Raw genomic sequence first — 23,506 nt, 5'->3', positions numbered from 1 at the left:
AGAAACAAAGCAAATTTTTTAATGGAAATGGACAAAATTGGTAGAGAAAGAAACTTTATTTTCATGCTTTTAAAAGGTATTACAAACAATGGTGAACTTAAATGAAACATCTGTGTGAAAAAAGTACCTGTTAATATCTTTTTAAGCATACAGGTTATATTCCTCCTTCCTCTGTCAGTTCTCAGATATGCTGCTGTACACAAGCAAAGGAGTCACGGGTACCAATCAGTTCAAAATTCATGGATACCTCTCTCTGCATGGCATGCTGGTAAGTAGTTTCTTTCAAAGTGCACCACAGCATTGGTTAAATAAATAAATAAGCCACTGTGCACTGAGGCCTCTTGGCACATTCACTTCATGCAGTTATGCTGAACTAAAGTCTCATCTGCTGGTTGGGAGTGAGGTGTTTCCAGGCTGTTGAAAACAGCCTCGCTGCCAGGGTTCTCAAAGACCATGGAGATGTATGAGTAGTGATCAATGGCTCGATGTCTAATTGGCAGCCGGTATCAAGCGGAGTGCCCCAGGGGTCAGTTCTGGGGCCAGTTTTGTTCAACATCTTTATGAATGATCTGGATGATGGGATTAATGGCACCCTCAGCAAGTTCGCAGATGACGCTAAGCTGGGGGGAGAGGTAGATACGCTGGAGGTTAGGGATAGGGTCCAGAGTGACCTAGACAAATTGGAGGATTGGGCCAAAAGAAATCTGATGAGGTTCAACAAGGACAAGTGCAGAATCCTGCATTTAGGAAGGAAGAATCACATGCACTGCTATAGGCTGGGGACTGACTCGCTAAGCAGCAGTTCTGGAGAAAAGGAGCTGGGGATTACAGTGGACGAGAAGCTGGAGGAGAGTCAGCAGTGTGCCTTCGTTGCCAAGAAGGCCAACAGCATATTGGGCTGTATTAGAAGGAGCATTGCCAGCAGATCGAGGGAAGTGATTATTCCCCTCTATTTGGCACTGGTGAGGCCACACCTGGAGTATTGTGTAAAATTTTGGTCGCACCCCACTACAGAAGGGATGTGGACTAATTGGAGAGAGTCTGGCTGAGGGCAACGAAAATTATTAGGGATCTGAGCACATGACTTATGAGGAGATGCTGCGGGAACTGGGGTTATTTAGTCTGCAGAAGAGAAGAGTGAGAGAGGATTTGATAGCAGCCTTCAATTACCTGGAGGGGGGTTCCAAAGAGGATGGAGCTAGGCTGTTCTTAGTGGTGGCAGATGACAGAACAGGAAGCAATGGTCTCAAGTTGCAGTGGGGGAGGTCTAGGTTGGATATTAGGAAACACTATTTCACTAGGAGAGTGGTGAAGCACTGGAATGGGTTACCTAGGGAGGTGGTGGAACCTCCTTCCTTAGAGGTTTTTAAGGTCCGGCTTGACAAAGCCTTGGCTGGGATGATTTAGTTGATGTTGGTCCTGCTTTGAGCAGGGGATTGGACTAGATGACCTCCTGAGGTCTCTTCCAACCCTAATCTTCTATGATTCTATGTGGACTGGACCTTTTTCATGCTTTAGTCTGTGTGTGAAGCCAGCGGATGAAGGGTTCATTCTTTTCACCTCACTAGCAAAGCAATCTGAAGAGAAATCTTGTTTAACTCTTAACTTTTGCATGACTGTTTGAGACTGATCTGGGAATGCTGATCTGTGCTGTTGTTTTTCACAACTAGCCATATCAGCTCTTCTACCTCTTCTTCTAATGGAGCTATTCTTTGTCTGTTTGACTTACAGTTAATAGTGCTGGATCCTCCGGTGAGTAATAAGATGTACCCTGGTTGAAGTTGCTCCTTTCCGACCCCATTGGCTATGGCATTTACACAGCCTTCAGATGTTGCACTAGAACTATAACACATAGATTCCTGTGTAGAACCAAAATAGACTTTGAGTGCTTCTGAAGTAGCTGACTTCCATACTTGTTGCAACTCTGAAGTCATGGTGTTGTGAATTAGTTCCTATCCAACCAGAGAGAACAACTTGGGTACATACCATTGCACAGTGAGTGATGAGAGAAACCTTTTTTCTTCATGTTAGGTGGAAGAGAGTGAGAATGAATGGTCTGTCCCACACTGCTTCACAATCTATTCAGCTCAGAAAACCATAGTAGTGGCAGCAAGGTATGTAGTTCTTCTTCCCAGCCACAAGCAGGTAAGAGCCCTTGGATTAAACATTTGGCTGCTGATTGCAGGGGCGAGGGGAGTGCTTCATGGGCCCTCAGGAAAGCATGGTTTTGACAATAGATATAAAACATTCAGTATTTAAATACCTTTTATTAATGTCATGTCACAGAAAGGAGTATTTGATCTAACCAAACCATGAGTTCTTAAAGGGACAGCAGCAGAAGTGACATTGCTAGTGCATTGTTTCCTGATGAGCTGGCTGAGCTTGCAGTGAAAGCCTTTAACCAATTGATTTAAAACAGGAAAAGGGGGAAAGATACAAGTAATGCTATTTGGCAATCTAAACATGAACATATTTTAGAGAGCCAAGAAAACCCTAACCCCAGTTAAAATGTAGAAAATGAAAATGGGATTAAGAAGTGCAAAATTCCTGGGCATTGCACAAGCCAGGAAATGAGATGAGTTCAAGGATGGCTTGTAAAGTAAACAAAGTTCTTTTCAACTTAGCCCTTTCGTCTTTTAGAAAATTGAGTGTTAGCAGCTATTGCTCTCCCTGCTGGACAACACAACAATAAATCAAGACCCTTCCCTCATATTACAGCGTTCTGGCAGATAGTAAAAGACGTGATCTAGAAGGACTGGTACATAAGCCAGAGAACTGATTTACAAAAGTAAACTTTTCTTCTGCACAATATTCAGTTCTCTGTAATTTTCTTTTTTTGTAAGTGATTAGAAAACAGAATATTTTCATGACCTATAAGATAAATCTTGCAGTCTTTATTCAGTCATTACTGAGGGAAGTCTCAAGTTAATTCAGTCTGAGCTTTGCAGTTGGGATTGATACTTTTGTATGTCAATTTTGCAAGGCAAAACTTTACACTAAGGTGATAAATATATGCTGTAGAAAGGACAGGATGTACAAAGAGCTTGGCTAAATTAGTGAGAACCTAAACTTTTCCATTTCCAGATTTGGAGCATATAAATTTGTTACCTCAATGTTACAGTAAGTTTGTATTTCATTGTATTTCACTACAAAATGTGTAATATTTGTTGTTAAAAAGACTCTTTTAAATCTGGATTGGTTTATTGGTTTACTGTCACTCCGGTTTATTGTTTTTCTTTATACTCAAGATGTAATCTCTCTATACTCCAGATGTAAAATTTAATTTAGCATTTCTACAGTCTCCTAGAAACAGACCCCAGTTGTTCTTGTGCACCTAAAATTCCCATGGGATTCAGTTGAAGTTATGCATGCACGGGTGAGGCAGAATTGGAGCCCTTAATCTAAAGGTTACATATTCTTTGTAGTTTTTTTTATTCAGCTAGTTTCATAGCTCCTAATGTTAGCAAAAGCTATTGCCAAACATTTGTGAAATCAAGTTTTTAATGGCTTACCAGTCACTTATTTTATATTTTGCATATTAGCAAAAGGACTAAACTAACCCTTTTCGAGTGCTAGCTTACCTGAAAATGTCAGTTTTGAAGTTCAGCCATTTTTTAGTCAATTGTGAGCCAAAAAAGCTTAGAAATATGCTTAAAATCGGAAGAATATATAATTTTTTTCACCCTGTCATAACTTGGAAATGTTTGACAGGATTTTTCTAAAACTTAAAAAAGAGCAAATGCTTTGTCTTGATACTAAAAGGAAAAAATTACTCTGTAGCAACTATTCATATATAAATATGACCTATGAAGTTCTTACCCAGTAATCACAGTGTCATCCATATAATCTATAAATGGTTTCCATATGCTCTGGAATAAATCTTCAGCATCCTGCATTCTCTATTTTACTCTGAAGATGAAAGCTAAAATAGATATACTTTTTAAAAGAAGTGCCATCCTTCAAATGCTTCAGTATTATCATTTTCAGTGTCATTCTACCTACCCAGTTTAAGATACCTTCCTTTAATATGATCTTCAGTCTGAAAATATTTCTTATCTCAAAAAGTAGATTAATCATAAAGCCCATATAAAGAATGATGATATTCCTTATAATTTCATCTCAAGATTTGTGTGGGCACACAACCCTAGAACATGCCGTTAAAATTATACAGCAGTTGCGTCTGACAGGTCCACTGTCAGTTGACACTGCTGTCTATTCATTCTCTCACCTTTTCAGTATAGATTGTGTATGATTTTTAAACTGTTATTTTAAACTTGTGTCTTCAACTGCTTGGTAATCATAAACTCTTAACTTCTCCCTACTCCACCCTCCCATTCGGTGTCTTACATTTTAACGGCATGCTGCAATATATTTACCAGGATTATTTGTAATTAGATGTTTGGTGAGCCCTAAACTTGATTTTCCGCATTTAAAAGGCCAGATCCCCATCAGAAGGCTTCATAAGGAATCACTTAGTAAAGTGGTCACCAACTAAAAAGTCAGCTTTTGCCAGCAGTTACCACACATAGTTATCTGAGGTGACTAGCTTTTCCTTATATTTAGTTGGGGATTGGTCCTGCTTTGAGCAGGGGGTTGGACTAGATGACCTCCTGAGGTCCCTTCCAACCCTGATATTCTATGATAGTTACCACCAATGTCTCCTATTCTGTGTGATATAGGTTGGAAAATGATGTTTTTTTTAAAAGGGCTTCTGTTTTAAAAATGTAGGTACATCAGCTCCCTTGAGAGTAGTGTCATAGCTCAGGTCTGGAGGGAATTAGGTTCGGGGGAGATCAACTTAACTAAGTTACCATTGCACAGGATGGGCCAGTGAGCATTGCAACTGTTCTCTGTACTTTCCTAACAAGCCCCGATTGATTTCAGATGGGGAGGAGTGAAATTTTCTATGACTTTGCACACATGAAGTTGTGGAACGTAAATCCCTGTCAGGAAAGCTGCTTCTGTTGCTATATGATAAACTGTGAACAAACATCATATTTTGGTAGCTCAAAATGCTGGGATATCAAAGTTTATCTTCGTTCAAAAATCTGGCACTAAATCCCAGTCCAAAACCAGGATGCTTAGCCAGCAGCACTCTTTGTTTTGCAGTACCCGTCAGGAGATGGGGAAGTGGATGGAAGACCTTAACATGGCGATTGAAATGGCCAAAAAATCTAGTGAGAAATATGACACGTTTTTGGAAAGCTCCATGTATAATCGTTCTAACAGTAAGTAGCATTTTGCTTTGTTATTAATATGATGCCAGTGGTGCTGTGATCCCTGCATCCTTCCTGTCTGAGAATTTGGAAGATAAGTGGTATATACTAATGGAGTGCTCTTTCCTCTTTTTCCTTATAGTAGACTCCCTTAGCTAGAGTGATGTTTCTGGTATTTTGAGACTCAGCAGATAGAAGTTTGTGCTGCAAAATAATATGTTTTGCATGATCCATAATCCACTTAAGCAGAGGTGGGCAAACTACGGCCCGAGGGCCACATCCGGCCTGCAGGACCGTCCTGCCAGGCCCCTGAGCTCCTGGCACGGGAGGTTGTCCCTCCTCCCCCGCAGCCACGCCGCTGTGCGGCGCAATGCTCTGGGCAGCGCAGCTGCAGAGCCCAGCCTGACCTGACCTTTCAACTACCTGAAAGGGGGTTCCAAAGAGGATGGCTCTAGACTGTTCTCAGTGGTAGCAGATGACAGAACAAGGAGTAATGGTCTCAAGTTGCAGTGGGGGAGGTTTAGGTTGGATATTAGGAAAAACTTTTTCACGAGGAGGGTGGTGAAACACTGGAATGCGTTACCTAGGGAGGTGGTGGAATCTCCTTCCTTAGAAGTTTTTACGGTCAGGCTTGTGCTCTGTGCTGCGTGGCACAGCTGCCTGTCCTGGTGCAGCCGCGCCGCCAGCCACCGGTGCTCCAGGCAATGTAGTAAGGGGGCAGGGAGCGGGGGGGGGTTGGATAGAGGGCAGGGGAGTTTGGGGGTGGTCAGGGGCGTGGATAGGGGTTGGGGCGGTCAGAGTGCGGGGAACGGTGGGCGGGGGGGCAGGAGTCCCGGCGGGGGGCAGTCAGGAAGGAGGGGAGGGGTTGGATGGGGCAGCGGGGGGCGGTCAGGGGTTAGGGAGCAGGGGGGTGGCTGCGGCAGGGGTCCCGGGGGGGGGCAGTCAGGAAGGAGGGGAGGGGGTTGAATGGGGTGGTGGGGGGCAGTTAGGGGCAAGGAGTCCAGGGGCGGTCAGGGAGAAGGTGGTTGGATGGGGCAGGGGTCCCGGCGGGCAGTCAGGAAGGAGGGGGGTTCGATAGGATTGTGGGGGGCAGTTAGGGGTGGGAGGTCTGGGGGCGGTCAAGGGACCAAGAGCAGGGGGGACGGATGGGGCAGGGGTTCCCAGGGGGCTGTCAGGAAACAGTGGGGGTTGGATGGGGCAGGAGTCCTGGGGGGGCCATCAGGGGGCAAGAAGCAGGGGGGGTCGGATGGGGGTGGGGGCCGGGCCATGCCTGGCTGGTTTGGGAGGCACAGCCTCCCCTAACCGGCCCTCCATACAATTTCAGAAACCCAGTGCGGCCCTCAGGCCAAAAAGTTTGCTCGCCCCTGCCTTAACCATCTCTTATTTTGGAGAATATTCCTCTGTTTAACCACACAGTGCTTTTTCCAGTCCATAGAACCTGGTATCTTTGATGGACAAGAAGTTCCTGACACACTCTTGTCAGTCTACAAGAGGCTGTTTTTACCATGGTCTGTGATGAAGCATGTGACATTCCTTTTTTCAGTGAATTTTCTCTGTTGCACAGTGAGAAGGGGCTCTTTCCAAGTCAGATTCTTCTCTGAATGTAATATTGTAAAGCACATGCTCAGCGTTTTAATACAAGCTGCATTTTTGATTTCTGTGAGTCAGATCCCCCAAACACAGTTGGATTGTGACAGCCAGAATGATCTGTTCAGTGTGACTTTCAGGAGCTGTGTAACAAATTCATGCTGATGTCTGTTAGTGTTGGGTAGATTCAAGAAAAAGTTGCAGACATTCCGAGGAATCCCAGGTTCTGCCACAGGCTGTGTATCACAGTTTTCTTAAAACTGCCACTGAATTCTCCTTCCCCAGGATCCTCTGATGAGGTCTCTCTAGAGCAGGAATCTGAAGATGACATACAGTCTTCTCGTAGCTCCCTGGACAGGCAGAGCCACCACCGTGCCAACACTACAATGCACGTGTGCTGGTACCGCAACACCAGTGTCTCCATGACTGACCACAGTGTGGCCGTTGAGGTACCCTATAGGACACAGCTCTCACATCTCAATGTCTGTCTCAGCTCATTCACCACCTGATCTTCCTCCACTATATGTTTCTCTTGCTATCAATCATTTCTGTGGTCATCAGAGAGTGAGTGAGTGAAAGGTTAATAAATGTTTGAACATGCATGTGTGTCTGTGTGTGTATATATGTATATATACACATGTTGCTACCCCCACCACAGTGTTCTTATTCAAGAGAGTGTTTTGAAGAAAAAAAATGTAAAAGGAAAACTAGGAAACTTCTAGGACAGAATTTTTAACGTGAGTTTCTTGCGATCCTTAGCCTCTCCAGAGGGAACTGACTATTTTTCTCTTTCTGCCAGTGGTGTTCTAGTTTAGGGTCAACCCTGAGCTACCAAACCCTGGGATTGGGTGCTAATTAGCTACTGTACTTCCTTCATTGTCCCTGGACTTAGAATCTGCTTTACTCTCAATATTTTCATAAAGTTGAACTATTTCTCCTTCGAGAGGGTGTCTGCATATTCCCATTTGTGCGATGTACCCTCCCTGAACCAGCCCTGCTGAGCTTTGGGAAGCAGGGAGAGCCATTTCCATTCAACATAAGTGTATCAAGCTATTTATAGAGACTTGTTCTATGTTAGCTGGTGTGCCAGTATTCAGTGTGTTAGAGCTCACTCTGCCTGTGTTTCCACCATAAAATTCTGCAGGGCTGCCACCTGGATTTCCGTACACACACACAGCATTACTCTTGACTTCATATCTAGATTTGAGGCTTCCTTTGGGAGGCAGTTCTGCAATCCTTGTTTAGTTAGACCTCCCCTGCCCATCTTCCAGGAGGATTGTACTGCTTGCTACATTCCCACAAGTAGGAATATGTAGTAGTTGCCTTGAAGGAGAAAACATGGTTACTTTAGTAACTGCAGTTCTTCGAGAATGTTACCTTTGCATATTTCCACCTTCCTATCTTCCTGAGAGTTCTATTCTCAAAGCATTCAGGTTTAATGGAAGGAAGTGCAGCTGGGCATTAAACAGGAGCACCTAGATTTTCATGGTTTACATAGCAAACTAATAAGCTCATTGTTGGAAGTTTTATATACCTTTTACATGGGCATGGAGACCCTTTGTCTGTCATCTTGCCAGCAGTCAAACTGGATCCCATTTGAAGGAAGCTGGCCTTGGTTCCTTTGGCAAATTTATGAGTGCCACCAGATCACTGGTTTCAGAGTAACAGCCGTGTTAGTCTGTATTCGCAAAAAGAAAAGGAGTACTTGTGGCACCTTAGAGACTCACCAATTTATTTGAGCATAAGCTTTCATGAGCTACAGCTCACTTCATCGGATGCATACTGTGGAAAGTGTAGAAGATCTTTTTATACACACAAAGCATGAAAAAATACCTCCCACCACCCCACTCTCCTGCTGGTAATAGCTTATCTAAAGTGATCACTCTCCTTACAATGTGTATGATGATCAAGTTGGGCCATTTCCAGCACAAATCCAGGTTTTCTCACCCCCACCCCCCCCCCCACACACAAACCCACTCTCCTGCTGGTAATAGCTTATGTGGGGGGGGGGAGTGAGAAAACCTGGATTTGTGCTGGAAATGGCCCAACTTGACTATCATACACATTGTAAGGAGAGTGATCACTTTAGATAAGCTATTACCAGCAGGAGAGTGGGGTGGTGGGAGGTATTTTTTCATGCTTTGTGTGTATAAAAAGATCTTCTACACTTTCCACAGTATGCATCCGATGAAGTGAGCTGTAGCTCACGAAAGCTTATGCTCAAATAAATTGGTGAGTCTCTAAGGTGCCACAAGTACTCCTTTTCTTTTCACCAGATCACTGTTATAGCTGAAGTGCTGTGAGCTTTATACCACTGACTCTAGGATTGCAGTATGAGTTCTCCCAGCACCTTTTTGCTTTGCTCTGTATTTCAGATTCTAATACAATACTTTTTCACATTCCTTTGTTATTTATCAGATGCTTTTCTTACATCACTTTTTCTTCTTCTAAAGCTCTACTTTCTCTCTCTCTCTCTTTCTCTGCTCAGTTTTCTGCTCTCTTGCTGTTTCTCCAGAGCTTCCTCCTCGCTATTTGCTGGGCCAGACCCGTCGGCCCAACACAGTCACCCATGTTTGCTGGTATCGGAACCAGAGCCTATCCCTGTCTGATTACTTATGCATGATTCAGGTAAAAACACCTCTAAAACACTGAGTTGAGTCCAAAGCAGAAAAAAATTTTAGTTCCTCTCACCTTCTTCCCTTCTCACCTGCATCCTAAACATTGTGCAAGTGTCAGAATGCCTGACGCATGCAGAATGGAAGTTGTAATGTTTGGTGATTGGTGTGGCAGTCCATTGATATCTTTGTCTCACCTTCCAAAAATAGCCCTGTTATCCTTTCAGTTTATGCTACACCAATCTAAACTCTGGGCTTTCTTTTTTCTTTTTCATTAGATATAAAATTACTATGCTGTCATTTCTTCCTGTAGTTTTAGCCATATCTATTTCTCTTCTCACTGTACCACTATTCTATTACTCAGGTTCCAGTATACTAGGATATTAACTTAAATAATGCTTCCTTGCAACATGCTGTCCACTCCTAGCTCAGCTTTATGTAGTCATATCCTAGTCCAGAACTCCAGTGTCAATCAAGAATCCTCTTTTTCTTGTTTCTTCTCATGTTCTATTTTTGATCTCACACAAATAAACTGAATGCAGGGTCTTGGTGGATGTTGCCAATTAGTTCTTAGCATGTTTCAGGAAGACAGGATGCAGATGACGACAATAGTAGGGCTAGATTTTTGGGAAGCTCAAGATCATTCGCTTCTTAATGAGGTGCTATGGATGGTAAATCATTGGTATAATAAAATTAAAAACCCATACAGTAACAACTGGTAAATAATCACATAATCAAGTTGAACCATTTTCTGTTGAGGTGAAAATGCCATGCATATTTAACTGTTTTGCAATGTGAAAGGAGACCATTTTGTGTAGATGGCAAATTGACAATACAAAAATGTGCTAAGGCATTCCATCAGTAACTGAAACATCTTAGAAGCCTCTCAAAGCATAGGAACAGGACTGTCTGTTAATTGTTCTGCATTATCTAGAAGCAGCCACAATAGGGAACATCAGTCAGGATATGGAATAGTGCCAGCAGCAGCATTTATCTTGTTCATGGGGAGAGTGATCTGCGATCTCATATTGGTTTTCTTTTTCTCCATTGCTAGAATCAGCTTTCAGGGTACCTGCTGAGGAAATTCAAAAATAGTAATGGCTGGCAAAAGCTCTGGGTTGTCTTCACCAACTTCTGTTTGTTCTTCTACAAAACTCACCAGGTATGCTATAGTAGTGGAACAGTATGGGGACAAGGGGTGAGATACTGGACAGAAGACACAGGTATAGCTCTTTACTGTCCTCTAGGTGCATTTTGCAACCATCTATCATCTGTACTGAATTGCCTAATTCCAAAGGCATGTAGCAAGAAAAATAGCAAGCAGCAATTAATGGAGTCAGGCTACATAAGGCTACGGGCCTTTCTCTCGCAGCGTTAATCAGGATATCCTGTTTTGTAAGTGGCATTGAACTTGGAAGTGTGACGGGTGGGAGTCTCTTGAAGTAGTGGCTAAAGGAGGTCAAATTGATTAATGAACCTTTCACCTACACCTTTCCTTTTCCTTTGTGTTTAGATGCCAGTCCAATCTCCCTGACTCCTTTTAAAGTTCAGCACAACTAACGATTTGAAATAGGCCTCAGGAATTCCTGTGACAGTGGAGAGGTTTCTGCATGTTTCTGTAGTGAATATTTCCACAATGCTACCTGCACCTTCAGTGCTCATTAGCCCAATAAACCTCTTTCATTTTAAATGGGCTTCTTGCCTTAAGGAAACAGTGTTATTGGGAACAAAATCTTTGTTTTGGTGTGGGAATAGTCCTCTGGATTTGAGAGAGACAGTGGGGGAAATCCAGGAGACAGTGAGTGGCAGGGGAACAGAGGCATGTAATTTTATTAAAATAATTAAGCAAGCTTGGGGAAAATTTCATCATAATTTACAACATACGGGTCTCAAAATAGATGGAAAGGCAGCTTCTCTTCTCACCTCCTGCTTCGAGAAAGTAAAGCCATTCTTGACTGTACAATATGAAAGATCAAACACGTGCTCTGCGATTGCTGTCCATGTGCTGACTGATAAAGGCTGGCTTTCACCAAGAACTGCACTGTTTGTCTATGTTCCAGGATGATTATCCGTTGGCCAGTCTCCCACTACTTGGCTACACAGTCAGCACCCCAGTGGAGGCAGATGGCATTCAGAAGGATTATGTCTTCAAGTTGCAGTTCAAGTCCCATGTATATTTCTTCAGGGCAGAGAGCAAGTACACCTTTGAGAGGTAACTTTATGCTTCCTGCATCCATCTCAGAGTCTATATTTGCTTTAACCACAAGTGGGTAGTCCAGAGTTGAGATTTTAGATTCCAATCCTTGTTGCTCTGCACAATCCACGTACCCCCATGGGGATCCACTGCATTCCTAGAAAGAGAGAATCCTTTCCCTCACCATCCCTGATGGCTGCAAAGCTCCTCTGTGGTCACTGCTTCCATTCCCCTTCCGAGGGGACTAGCTGGTGGCACAGGTGCCAGCTTCCAAGTTTCCCCGGGGGTGCCCAGGGCCCACCCCCCCCTCCACCCTTTTCCCCCAGCTCCCTCCCCTGCCTCTTCCCACCCCCACTCCGCCTCCACTCCCGCCCCGCCCCTTCCCGCCCAATTCCACCCCCGAGCGTGCCCCGTCCTCACTCTTCCCCCTCCCTCCCAGAACCTACTGCATGCCGTGGAACAGCTGATCCACAGCGGGCAGGAGGGGGAGGAGTTGATTGGCGGGCCACCAGCAGGCAAGAAATGCTGGGAGGGATGGGGAGGGGAGCTTGGCTGCTGGTGGGTCCTGGAGCACCCACAGAGTCAGCGCCTATGGCTGGTGGTTCTGCCTAGTTGGAGATCCAGCTTCCTTCTCCACTATGACATACTAGAAATCCCAATGAATCTGGGTAACGTAGCATGTGTGGAGGTATATACCCCGTGTGGGCACCCATCACCTTGCCCACCATGTCCCATAGTATATCCACACTGGGCCCAGGCAGCCTTTGACATACAGTTCATTGAGAGAGGTTATTATTTAGGTACAGCAGAAATCTTTTTGTTTTTCAAAGAGAGAGGGGGCATGGTATACAGGTTAGAACACAAGGCTGGGAGTTAGGAGTTCTGCGTTCTATTGCTGTCTTTGCAACTGTCTTGTCCTGTGACGTTTTTTTGAATGTTGTTTATACTGCAATACATTCATACTCAGAACTTGCATTTTTAAATTATACTGTATGCAAGAGAACTAGGTGTAATCTTATACACCAGTCAATTGAACCAGAAAACTGAGTTACTTCTAGAAACCAGGAACATAATCTCTTGGGCCAATATTATTTTGTGTTCTCCCTATATTCCCTTCTACCTCCTGTAAGGAAAGAGAAGTCTCCCCATCCCCACTTGAGAGCATCAAACTCTTGCCAGCAAGTTCCAAATTGTATGGGTCACAGTGTTATGGAATAGTTCCAACCCTGAGTCCCTATCTTTTTGACTTTTTCAGAAAGTGAGTTTAAGAAAAATCTCCAAGCCACATATAATTGATTTAGAGTTTTTCTCATTATTGCCATGTTTCTCCCAGTAACAGGATTCCTAAGTATTGATTTCCAGAATGATAGCCAGAGTGGGACATTTTTTACCCATTTTATAAGAGTTTCTTTCCATACTGTAAAGAAGAACAGTCTCAAATAGTTCTCAGTGGCCAAGGATAATCTCTTAAATGAAGAGAGCTTTCCTAATAAAAATACAGGAGAATCCAGTGAGCCTGAATACAAAACCAGGTACATGGTGCTAACTTCCCCAAACAAGACTGCACTTGGGCACCATCACCCATGGTGGGTTCAGTCTTCTCTTCAGGTGGGGCGCAAGCCCAGTACAGTTTACTCCAGGGAACAGGAGAGAGACAATTTCTGTATAATTTTCATACTGAGTTTTTCTAATACAGTCTCTAGTGGATATTTTAGGTATTGCCTTGTGGCCTCCATTCCAATGTTGGTTATCTCCAGAGGTATCCTCCCAGGTTTCTCTGACCTTGGGTCTAACAAAAGATCTGGTTTCATTTAGTAACTTGTTCATGGAAGATATTAATCCTTTTCATGGTCCTAAAACGCTTAGAATAGACTTGAGGGGCTTGAAAGTGTTAGATATTTACCTAAGAACATGAGTCAGTGAAATGTTTCAACTGGAGAAAGGCAATTAAATTAGATCTAGGGCAGGGGTTCTCAAACTGGGGGTCGTGACCCCTCAGGGGGTTGCGAGGTTATTACATGGGGGGTCACAAGCTGTCAGCCTCCATTCCCAAACCCCACTTCACCTCCAGCATTTATAATAATGTTCAATATAAAAATAGTGTTTTTAATTTATAAAGGGGGTCACATTCAAAGACTTACTGTGTGAAAGGGGTCACCAGTACGAAAGTTTGAGAGCCACTGTTCTAGGAACTCTTTATGTAAGTCTGTGAATGATTATCCAAAGGGCCAAATATGTTTGCAAATTATTTGGTGCCAGCTGCACTCCATACCTTGAATATAAAGTTGGCTGTTTGATTGAAATAGGGAGTGGTTCAAAATAAACTTCCATGGTGTTAGTGATGAGAAATCACCTGACTGTTTGCAGGTTGTCCTCGCATGTAACTACTGGGGAAAGAGAGTCTGATAATCAGGGTAATTGCCATGTTGAAGGAAGAAAACATAAAACGTCCTCACTCCTGGAGACTGCTGACTCCTGAAGAGAATTACATTCCCTCTAATGCAATGCAGTTGACAAGCCAAGTAATACCTGCTTCCAGTCCACAACTACTTGACCTCCCTCTTTTTTATTTATTTTTCTAGGTTGCAACAGGCTAGTTAGCATCCTGTGTGGGACTTTAACTTTCCAAAAGAAGGTTAAAAACAGACTATTCTGAAAGCAACATAACTGATCATGTGTATATGGTACCGTGTATTATATACAAGACATAATTGTCACTTTGGCTACTTTGATCCTGCCAAATAGTGTTCTGATTCTGAGCCATTTTAATATGTTACCCTCAGTTTGTTCATTAATGTAAGGACATTACATACACTGTGTGATGCTGATCAGGTCCCTTCACCTCTCTTTGTACCCCGTTTTTCCCTCTGCAGTAAAATGGTGTTCAGACTGCCTACCTCACAGGGGTTTGCAAGCTTTAGTGTTTTTAAAGGGTATGTGTCTGCACTTTGATTCGGGGGGTGATTCCCAGCTTGAGGAGACATCCAGCACTAGCTCTGATTGAGGTAGCTCACTAAAAATAGAATGTAGTCATGGCAGGGGAGCAATGGGAAGGGCTAGCTGACCTGAGTACATATCTAGCAACTGATGGGCATGTACTTGGGTTGGGTAGTGCCTCCCCTATTCATGCTACCATGGCTATGCCCTCTATTCAACATGCTAGCTCAGGTCTCCTCAAGCTGGGAATCTCTCCCCCCCACCCCAGCTCAAAGTGAAGACATACCCAGAAATGTTTTGTAAGCAAAGAACGTGGCCTTGAATGTTATAAATGTTCTGTTTTTCTCTCTTGCCAGGTGGATGGAAGTGATTAAGAGAGCCACAGATTCTCCAGGGAGATCGAGCCTGTTGATTCCCATGGATGAAAAGGATATTCACACAAACTGAAGGGGGCAGAGCTGGGTCTCTGCTGTCGACGTCTGTAGTGAGGGGGGATGGAACCAGGAGTGAGGGGTTGATAAAGCAGTAACATGAGATGCTTGTTTCCACCTGGTGTGGAAGTTAGATGAACAAGGGGAGTGATGAACTGGGGTCACATCAGGTTAGACTGGACTAGAAGATGTAAAGTCTGCTACAGTCAAAGCTAACTGGAGAGGTAATGAACCTTAACAATGGCTGCAAAATTCCCACTCTGTAGGAATCCCATGGTTTGCTGTGTGCGAGAATTAGGTTCCAGTTACGGGTTCTGTATGGTATACAATGGCATGTCCTGATGGAGACAGATGACCATGTTCATTGTGATTGGGTGTGTCAGTTGTGTTTTTTGGTCCGTAACTGCAGATATCAGGCTTTCTGGCTCCCAGGAGTTCCCTTCTGACACTTAGTGTTGCTAAACCTCTGGACTGTCAGCTGCTGTAGCTTCAACCTGCTGGCCACAAACTTCTTGGACTAACTGAGAATCTGCAGATGTACCCAGCCGGAAGGCCTGAATTCACTTTAATTTCAAACAGAAAATACAGCTGCTGTAGAATTACGGAGCTCTTCAGCAAATTGCCATGGCAACAACTTCACTTTTTTGTGGGGGTGGGGGGAAATGGGGAGAACATGAAGCTTTTAGTTTTATAGGTGTCACATTTTACAGCTTGGAGCAGGAGACCTGTATGAGAGAACACACACGGTTTCCTTAGAGCTCAGAGCCTGCCCTGCTGCATGCTGAGAGGGGCCTACCAGACATAGTTATTATACCCCAAGAGTCCTCTGCATCCCTCATGGAGGGGAGGGCTCCTCTTACAAACCCTTTAATCACCCTCCGCTAGTGACGCATTATTTAAGGCAGGGATGGTCAAAGTACTAACCAAAACATCCTCCAATGCAATATGTTGCTGCTCTTGAGTGGTATTTTCAAAGGTTCCTAAGTGATGTAGGAGTATAAGCCCCATTGAAAGTCACTGATACTTGTGTTCCTATGCTACTTAGGTGTGTTTGAAAATCCCAGCCCTTATCTCTCTGGAGGTGCCATCCATCTTCAGTTTTAACACGGTGTGACAGTCACTTGCATCAAGGTGGAGCATTATACCCTGGCACCTGCTCTCTGTGGGTTGTGCCATCATATTCAAGATAAAAATAGTTTCAATCTGCCCCACTTCCTGCAGATTTGCTGTTTCCTTTGGCTGCTGTGCAATGCAGCACTTGGTTGGGCAAATTATGGATGCCCCTGATATGAAGACTGGTAAAGTTGTAATAAGCTAAAAGTAATAAATGCTGCTGATAGGTAACATGGCTTAAAGGGGCTGATTTATATTTCAGGTGGAAAAATATTTGTGTCAGGGAAGAAACAATAAGGTGTTAGAGATTGATAAGAAAGTGCTGTGTGTTGCGAGGATGGCAGAAACAGGAGGAAAGCAGACACCTATGGAACATGGGAGGTGCAGGGGCTTGCATGTGCAACTGTTTCCCTTGAGAGAGAGAGACTCCTGAGTTGTGTTGGTTCGAAGTCTTATATATGCTGGATGGGAAAGGACTAGGATCCCAGATAGAGGATTCTAGGTAGAAGATTTCATGACCTTTCACTTGGCACCTTCTCCCATAAAGAAGCAGAGACTGGATCAGTGCATCATAATAACTGTTGTCCATTGTAAGTTAGATGTACTTTTTTAAATTTATTAGTGTCTTTAACTAAAATGTAGATGTATAAATGTGTGTTTCTTAGCCATTTCAGCTGTAACCTAGCTGAGTGTAAATGTCATGGTGTTGGAAATAAACAGCTGCTCAGTGTTAAGCTCTGTCAGTGTGCCTGTGTTCACTCTAAAGCTTTCCTCTCTTGGGAAGGTATGTGACATCTGCATGCAAGCTGGGTAGTTAGGTCCTTTAGAAAGAGTCACTGGTGGGACAGTCATCTGTTCTAGGCGAAATACATTATTCATGAGCTTTGCAGTGATCTCTGTGGATCCCAGAGTAGGAAGCCTGTGTGATGGCATCTTCAAAGAATTACATGTGTGATTTTTCTCCTCTTCAGAGCTGATTAAACCCTCTTTTTCCTTAGCTCTGCAGCTTAAGGGAAGAGGCTTTGGACTCCGTAACAGGTGGTTGAGCGTCTCATGTCTTCATCTGTTTTCCTGGATGATGCTCTGCTCGCCTCTTCTTCCCAAGAACAGTAGTGCACGGTATGAACATCCAGGGTCTGTTTGAAAGGAATGAGTGAAACCAGTTTAGAGTGGAGCTTCTCTTTTGAATGAGAAGTCCCCAGCCTTCCTCCTTGGGATTTCAGCTGCTTGTTAATCTCCTGCAGTGGGGATCTGCAGAGCAATTTTCATGAAGGAGAAAAGAGGATTACCTATCAGTAATTGGAGTTTTCTGAGTATGTCCACACTGACTCTCCTCTATAGTCTTTTGCTTAGACTTTGAGACAGAGAGGAGCAAAGAGACTGTTAGGAGCAAAGGGCCTTTTACAGCAATGGTTTAAAACATTGTTTTTTGTATAGCCCTGGTTATCTGCTATTGCTTTTACTTCTTTAAATGATTCCATGGCTTGTGAGTGTGGCATGCAACTTCCTACATTGTAGATGTGCAGAGGCAATGTGTCTGAAAACCCTGTTACTGGTAAGTTAGATGCCTTTCTCAGCCTTGCCCCAAGTGGGCATTTTCTCACATCATCTGGTATTACTGATCACCTGCTCTGAAGAGACAGAGACCTGGAATAGCAGGGAGGATTATGTTACATTGGCAGAGCTGTATAGAAAGAGCTTGCACAACACCTCTGTACAATGACTGGCAGTGATTTGCTTTCTCAAGAACCAGAGTTTGCCACTCTGCAAGCAACAAGACTCAGTGACATCATATATTCCATACATGCTGACTGGGCCTTTTAGTGCCTCATTGATTTAGTACAAAGATGGGCAACTGTGGCCCAGAGGCCATACTAGACCAGTGGATCATTTTATTTGGCCCACCACAGCCCAGCTTGGGGTAGGTGATCTGGCAGCACCAGAGCCAGGAAGAGGAAGGGGTGGCACATCCTGGGGCAAAGGCCCTGAGTGTGCACAGACACATTTGTCACATGATGCTGTGGTGAAAGCCAACAGATCAGAGCAGCGGGTTGGGTCCAGCTCTCAGCAGACAGGAGCTGCTGCTGCAGAATGAGTGCAGGATGAGCTTGCTCTCTAGTTCACCCTGGTGCGTCCCACCCCCGCATCATACCGCCTGGCCCACCAAAGTGTGTTAGAGGATTCTTTAGCCCTCTACTACCTGAAAGTTGCCCATCTCTGATTTAATCTCTTCAAAATTTTCTAGCCTTAAGCAACCCAGTGCACTACCATCTACCTTGTATATTAAAAGAGGAAAGCCCTGAAGAATCATAGAATATTAGGGTTAGAAGAGTAAGTTATGTGCATTGACAAGTATTGCATTATTGATTTTCACCTGATTTCACCTGATACTGTTTGAAAAAGCTCTTGAAAAAAACTAGGACTGTCGATTAATCAGTTAACTCATGCGATTTAACTCAAAAAAAAATTAATTGTGATTAAAAACTTAATTGCGATTAATCACAGTTTTAATCACACTGTTAAACAACAGAAAACCAATTGAAATTTATTAAATATTTTAGATTTTTTCTATGTTTTCAAATATTTTATTTCAATTTACAACACAGAATACAAAGTGTATAGTGCTTACTTTATATTGTTATTTTGATATTTGCATTGTAAAAATGATAAACAAAAGAAATAGCATTTTTCAATTCACCTCATACAAGTACTGTAGTGCAATCTCTTTATGGTGAAAGTGCAACTTACATTACTGCACTCCAAACAATGTAAAATTTTGAGCCTACACGTCCACTTAGTCCTACTTCTTCTTCATCCAATCATGAAGATAAACAAGTTTGTTTACATTTACGGGAGATGCTGCTGCTTACTTCTTATTTACAATGTCACCTGAAAATGAGAACAGGTGTTTGCATGGTACTGTTTTAGCCGTCATTGCTAGGTATTTACGTGCCAGGTATGCTAAACATTCATCTGCTGCTTCATGCTTTGGCCACCATACCAGAGGACATGCTTTCATGCTGATGACGCTCGTTAAAAAAATAATGCATTAAAGACTGCACTCTTTGGGGGAGAATTGTATGTCTACTACTCAGTTTTACCTGCATTCTACCATATATTTTGTGTTGTGGCAGTCTCGGATGATGACCCAGCACGTTACTCATTTTAAGAACACGTTCGCTGCAGATTTGACAAAACGCAAGAAGGTACCAATGTGAGATTTCTAAAAGTAGCTACAGCACTCGACCCAAGTGCCTTCCAAAATCTGAGAGGGACGAGGTGTGGAGCATGTTTTCAGAAGTCTTCAAAGAGCAACAGTCCGATGTGGAAACTACAGAACCTGAACCACCAAAAAAGAAAATCAGCCGTCTGCTGGTGGCATCTGACTCAGATGATGAAAATGAACGTGCGTCAGTCCGCGCTGCTTTAGATCATTATCGAGCAGAACCTGTCATCAGCATGAACACACGACCTCTAGAGTGGTGGGCAAAGCATGAAGGGACATGTGAATCTTTACCGCATCTGGCACGTAAATATCTTGTGACGCTGGCTACAACAGTGCCATGCAAACACCTGTTCTCACTTTCAGGTGACATTGTAAACAAGAAGCGGGCAACATTCTCTCCTTCAAATCTAAACAGACTTGTTAGTCTGAGCGATTGACTGAACAAGAAGTAGGACTGAGTGGACTTGTAGGCTCTAAAGTTTTACATTGTTTTATTTTTTTTTTAATGCAGTTATTTTTTTGTACATAATTCTACATTTGTAAGTTCAACTTTCATGACAGAGAGAGTGCACTACAGTACTTGTATTAGGAGAATTGAAAAATACTATTTTGTTTTTAACAATGGAAATATTTGTAATAAAAATAAATATAAACTGAGCACTGTACACTTTGTATTCTGTGTTGTAATTGAAATCAATATATTTGAAAATGGTTTTAACAGAGCGATTAATCGTGATTAATTTTTTAATCGCTTGACAGCCCTAAAAAAATATTTGGAATCAGCCACTTTCCACCCCTATCCTGGTTGTCAGTTACAAAAAATGTGATCTCTCAGGGACTGGGATGTGGGTGGCAACAGCTATGCTAGTATTTTGGAGAGTACAGGGGTTCTACGAGGATGTGAGTTTCTATGCCAAGAGCCTGTTGTGTAAAAGTTACGGTTCCAGTTCATTATAAAAGGGAAAAAGTCATTGCTGGTGGGATTCAGGTCGTGAGGTGGGAAGCCTGCTTTTAATGGAGATCAAAGTAACCCTTTTTTTGCAGGCCAGACCAGCCAACCAGATGAGAGCAACATGTGGGTTATTAGTTCGTGTAACCTCCTGGATTTTCATGTAGAGTTCTCCTTTCAGGGAGACTCGACACACGTTTGCTTTTAAATCTCCCATATTGTGGGGCACAGTGCTTAAGTTCAACAGTAGGTATTAGCTTTCACCAGCTCTGGAAAAGATGTCAATTAAATACCTAATGGGGAATTCTGATGAATTTTCTACATAGAAAAATGACACCCTAAAGGATTCTTTATCGATCTTGGCTACTTATATGGTCCCCGTTACCACAGTGCCTCACAGTCTCTAATGTATTTACCCTCAGAGCACTCGTGTTTGGCAGAGCAGTGCTCTTGTGCCCATTTTATACACAAGGGACTGAGAGCCAGAGAGGTTAAGTGACTTGGCCAAGGTCACACACGGAGTCTGGCAGGGCAGTGAGTTGAATCTGCTTCCTGATTTCCAGGGTAGCTGCCTAATCATTGGACTAGCCTTATCTATGGCAAGAGGGTTTTGAGAGTTGATATTTGCTGACTTCTGCCCTGCACGCATGCAGTCTGCAAAGGCTCTAGTCTCAGCTGCTGGAGAGGCACAGCCTTCCCTAGAACTGGAGGCTTGCTGATCTCATGGAGCACCACCCTGGTATCAAGCGATCAGAAAGTGGATGAAATGTTCTCCCATCACTGGAAGAAAAAAGCAGAAGCCATTAAAGTGAATAAGAAAAAAATGATAGCAGAATTTGTTCCTTGGAGGAAGCACAGATCATAAATGGTGTGTATGCAATTAAAGGCCAGGCATGTGGACTGCAAAACAGAACTTACATTAATGAGAGCAAAACACGGCGGGGGGAAGGTAGACAGGCACAGCCCTTTGTAACTTTCAGAGGTGAAATTTTGTCCCAGATTGCTTGATAAGAAGGAGGCTATGCAAAGGAAGGCAACAGGCATAAAAGCCAATGGAAGAACAGTGACAGCCCATCAGAAGAGGTCGAAAGAGAGTGAGGAAAAGAATGTGTTCTATATACTTCTACACAGAGCAGGGGCAGTCCCTCTGTAATGGTGAGAGCGAGAACAGGAGTGCACTGGAAGATTTCTTCAAGGAGTAAGTACTTATCTACCAGGATGCTGTCTGGCTCTCATCTATTGGCAAACATCCAAGCTGGTATTAGCATGAGCTATAATCCTGTAGATTCTTAAACATGTTACTAACATTTACTGGATTGAGTGATTGCTTAACACAAATGTCCTCTTGTTCCACTATAAACTCTTCAAAACTGTATAGTATAACTGCTTCAGTTCAGAAAACCACGACACGCTCAGTCCTGATTTGTTAGCCCCTATTGTATTTGCTTGTGCGTTAGAATGAAACTATTCCTTTAGCTGCCCTTTGAAAGAATACCTACTTCTGTAGCCTCATTTTGCAGGATGTTACTTTCCTTAGCTGATTTAAATGTTCTTCACCTCCTAGCATTCTGGATAATTTCATGTGTGTCTCCTGTTTGTTTCATGTTGGTCAGACCAGTCCAGCAGCATGTCTGCTGAAGTTTTTTCAGCACATGCTGGATTACCAGGTGCCCACCTTGTAGGCATGTTTGTTTGTGCAGTGCCACCCCACCTTCAGCTCCAAGGGGACAACTACTTTCAGTGTGCCACATGCAGCTGTGTGAGGCGAAAACACCCCATCATTTAGCTGTGAACATCTAAGATTTCAAACAGGATCCACAGGTAGAGGAAGTGTCAGAGAGAGAGAGTGCACTTTCAACCCTCCTACTTTAGCTGGCTGTAAGCCTAGTTTAGAAAGAGTGGCTACCCTATTTCACAGAAACTACCTTCATCTCATTGTCACCTCCCATACCGAGCCTCTCCTCTAGTCAGTATGCTAGACAATGTAACAGTATTCAAAGGTGTTGATGTTATTGGACTAAACATGCTGTCCTATTTTATTTCCAGTTAAATAAAAGGTTTTGCATCTGTTTTTTAAACTGGTTGTTGGACTGACCCAATCACTGTCCCCTAGCTGAGAACCAGATTCTGCTTTTCTCTTGCTTAGAATTCAGTAAACTGTGACTAGATTAGGAAATACTTAGCGCTTAATCCACTACCACAGCAGCAGTGTGGAGCCTGATCCCAACCAGCTATAATTGTTTGCATGTTCCAGTATGGATATTTTTGACTTGCCAGAAACTATGACCATGAGTGTGACTTTGAGCAAATAGTTCTCTCTCAACCATTTCTCCCTTAAGTAAAACCGTGTAGGCAGAGCTATCCTATAGTAGTTTTCAATATGGGGCTTAAGCCTAAAAACTGCAGCTCCGAAATCATTCAGCAGAAACTGTAGTGAATGCTTCCAAGCAGCTCAGTGTTTCTTTGGAGCACTACAGTGAGTAAGTGAGCTGTAGCTCATGAAAGCTTATGCTCAAATAAATTGGTTCATCTCTGAGGTGCCACAAGTACCCCTTTTCTTTTTGTTCTTAGCACTGTTGTTTTGCTGTATAAAGAGCTATGGCAAAAAGCTTTCATTGTATTATATTTCTCCCCAAGCAAGGATACTTGAGGTGCCCCAGATCCAGTAGAACTTTCACTTTACATCAGAGGCCTGATCTCTCATCCCAGGACTGTATCTTTCCCCCAAATCACCCAACTACAGGGATTCCCAATTTCCTGTTGGGTGACAGGCCCCCCCACCAAACTGCATAGGCTAGCAGATGAATAGCCTCCTTGATGCTCTAGCATCCGTTGTTTTGTCTCAATTCCTTCTGGTTCTCTGTAGCTGTTTTATACTACCCCTCCTCCCCGTACAGCTATATTCTGCTCGGGGGTGGTGTGCTACAGGAGAACAGAGTAAATGTTCTACCACTACATTTTTATGCAGAATTGTTGTTCCTGGGTTTGGCTATAAGAGGTGCATCTTTAGAGCAGGAATGGGGAAAGATCTTAAGCTGGCAGCTGCTTTAGAAGCAGGGTAGACATCAGGGTCAGGCAGCTTTCTCTGCCACACAGTCACCCTCATAAACCATCATTTTTCACTGCTGAAGTCATCTTATGTTACATTGTAGCTGTGAGCCAACATTCCTGCAATGTAAAGACCACTGAAGCAACTTCAAGGGAATAGAGCAAGTATTTCCTTCCCTAAAAAGGTGGC

General features: G+C 43.3%; 1 protein-coding gene across 2 annotated transcripts in view; it reads left to right on the top strand.

Annotated features, from left to right (window-relative positions):
* The window catches only part of FARP2 (FERM, ARH/RhoGEF and pleckstrin domain protein 2), a 198,826-nt gene extending 182,014 nt beyond the window's left edge, over positions 1-16,812 (top strand). The window contains exons 21-29 of one of the 2 annotated variants that reach the window (XM_074964208.1): positions 179-268; positions 1,732-1,752; positions 2,032-2,114; positions 3,085-3,120; positions 5,110-5,228; positions 7,089-7,252; positions 10,473-10,580; positions 11,479-11,630; positions 14,906-16,812. In XM_074964208.1, the coding sequence (XP_074820309.1) occupies positions 179-268; positions 1,732-1,752; positions 2,032-2,114; positions 3,085-3,120; positions 5,110-5,228; positions 7,089-7,252; positions 10,473-10,580; positions 11,479-11,630; positions 14,906-14,996 (864 nt within the window). In that variant the 3' untranslated portion in view covers positions 14,997-16,812. The remainder of the gene's footprint in view (positions 1-178; positions 269-1,731; positions 1,753-2,031; positions 2,115-3,084; positions 3,121-5,109; positions 5,229-7,088; positions 7,253-10,472; positions 10,581-11,478; positions 11,631-14,905) is intronic. The other variant, XM_074964209.1, reaches the window with a different exon arrangement.
* Positions 16,813-23,506: the final 6,694 nt, after the last annotated feature.

Source organism: Natator depressus, chromosome 9 (genome assembly GCF_965152275.1).
Source record: "Natator depressus isolate rNatDep1 chromosome 9, rNatDep2.hap1, whole genome shotgun sequence".
In the NCBI taxonomy this organism is placed as follows: domain Eukaryota; kingdom Metazoa; phylum Chordata; order Testudines; family Cheloniidae; genus Natator; species Natator depressus.
Note: the sequence above shows the minus strand (reverse complement) of the source record. Positions and strands in the feature narration are given on the sequence as shown.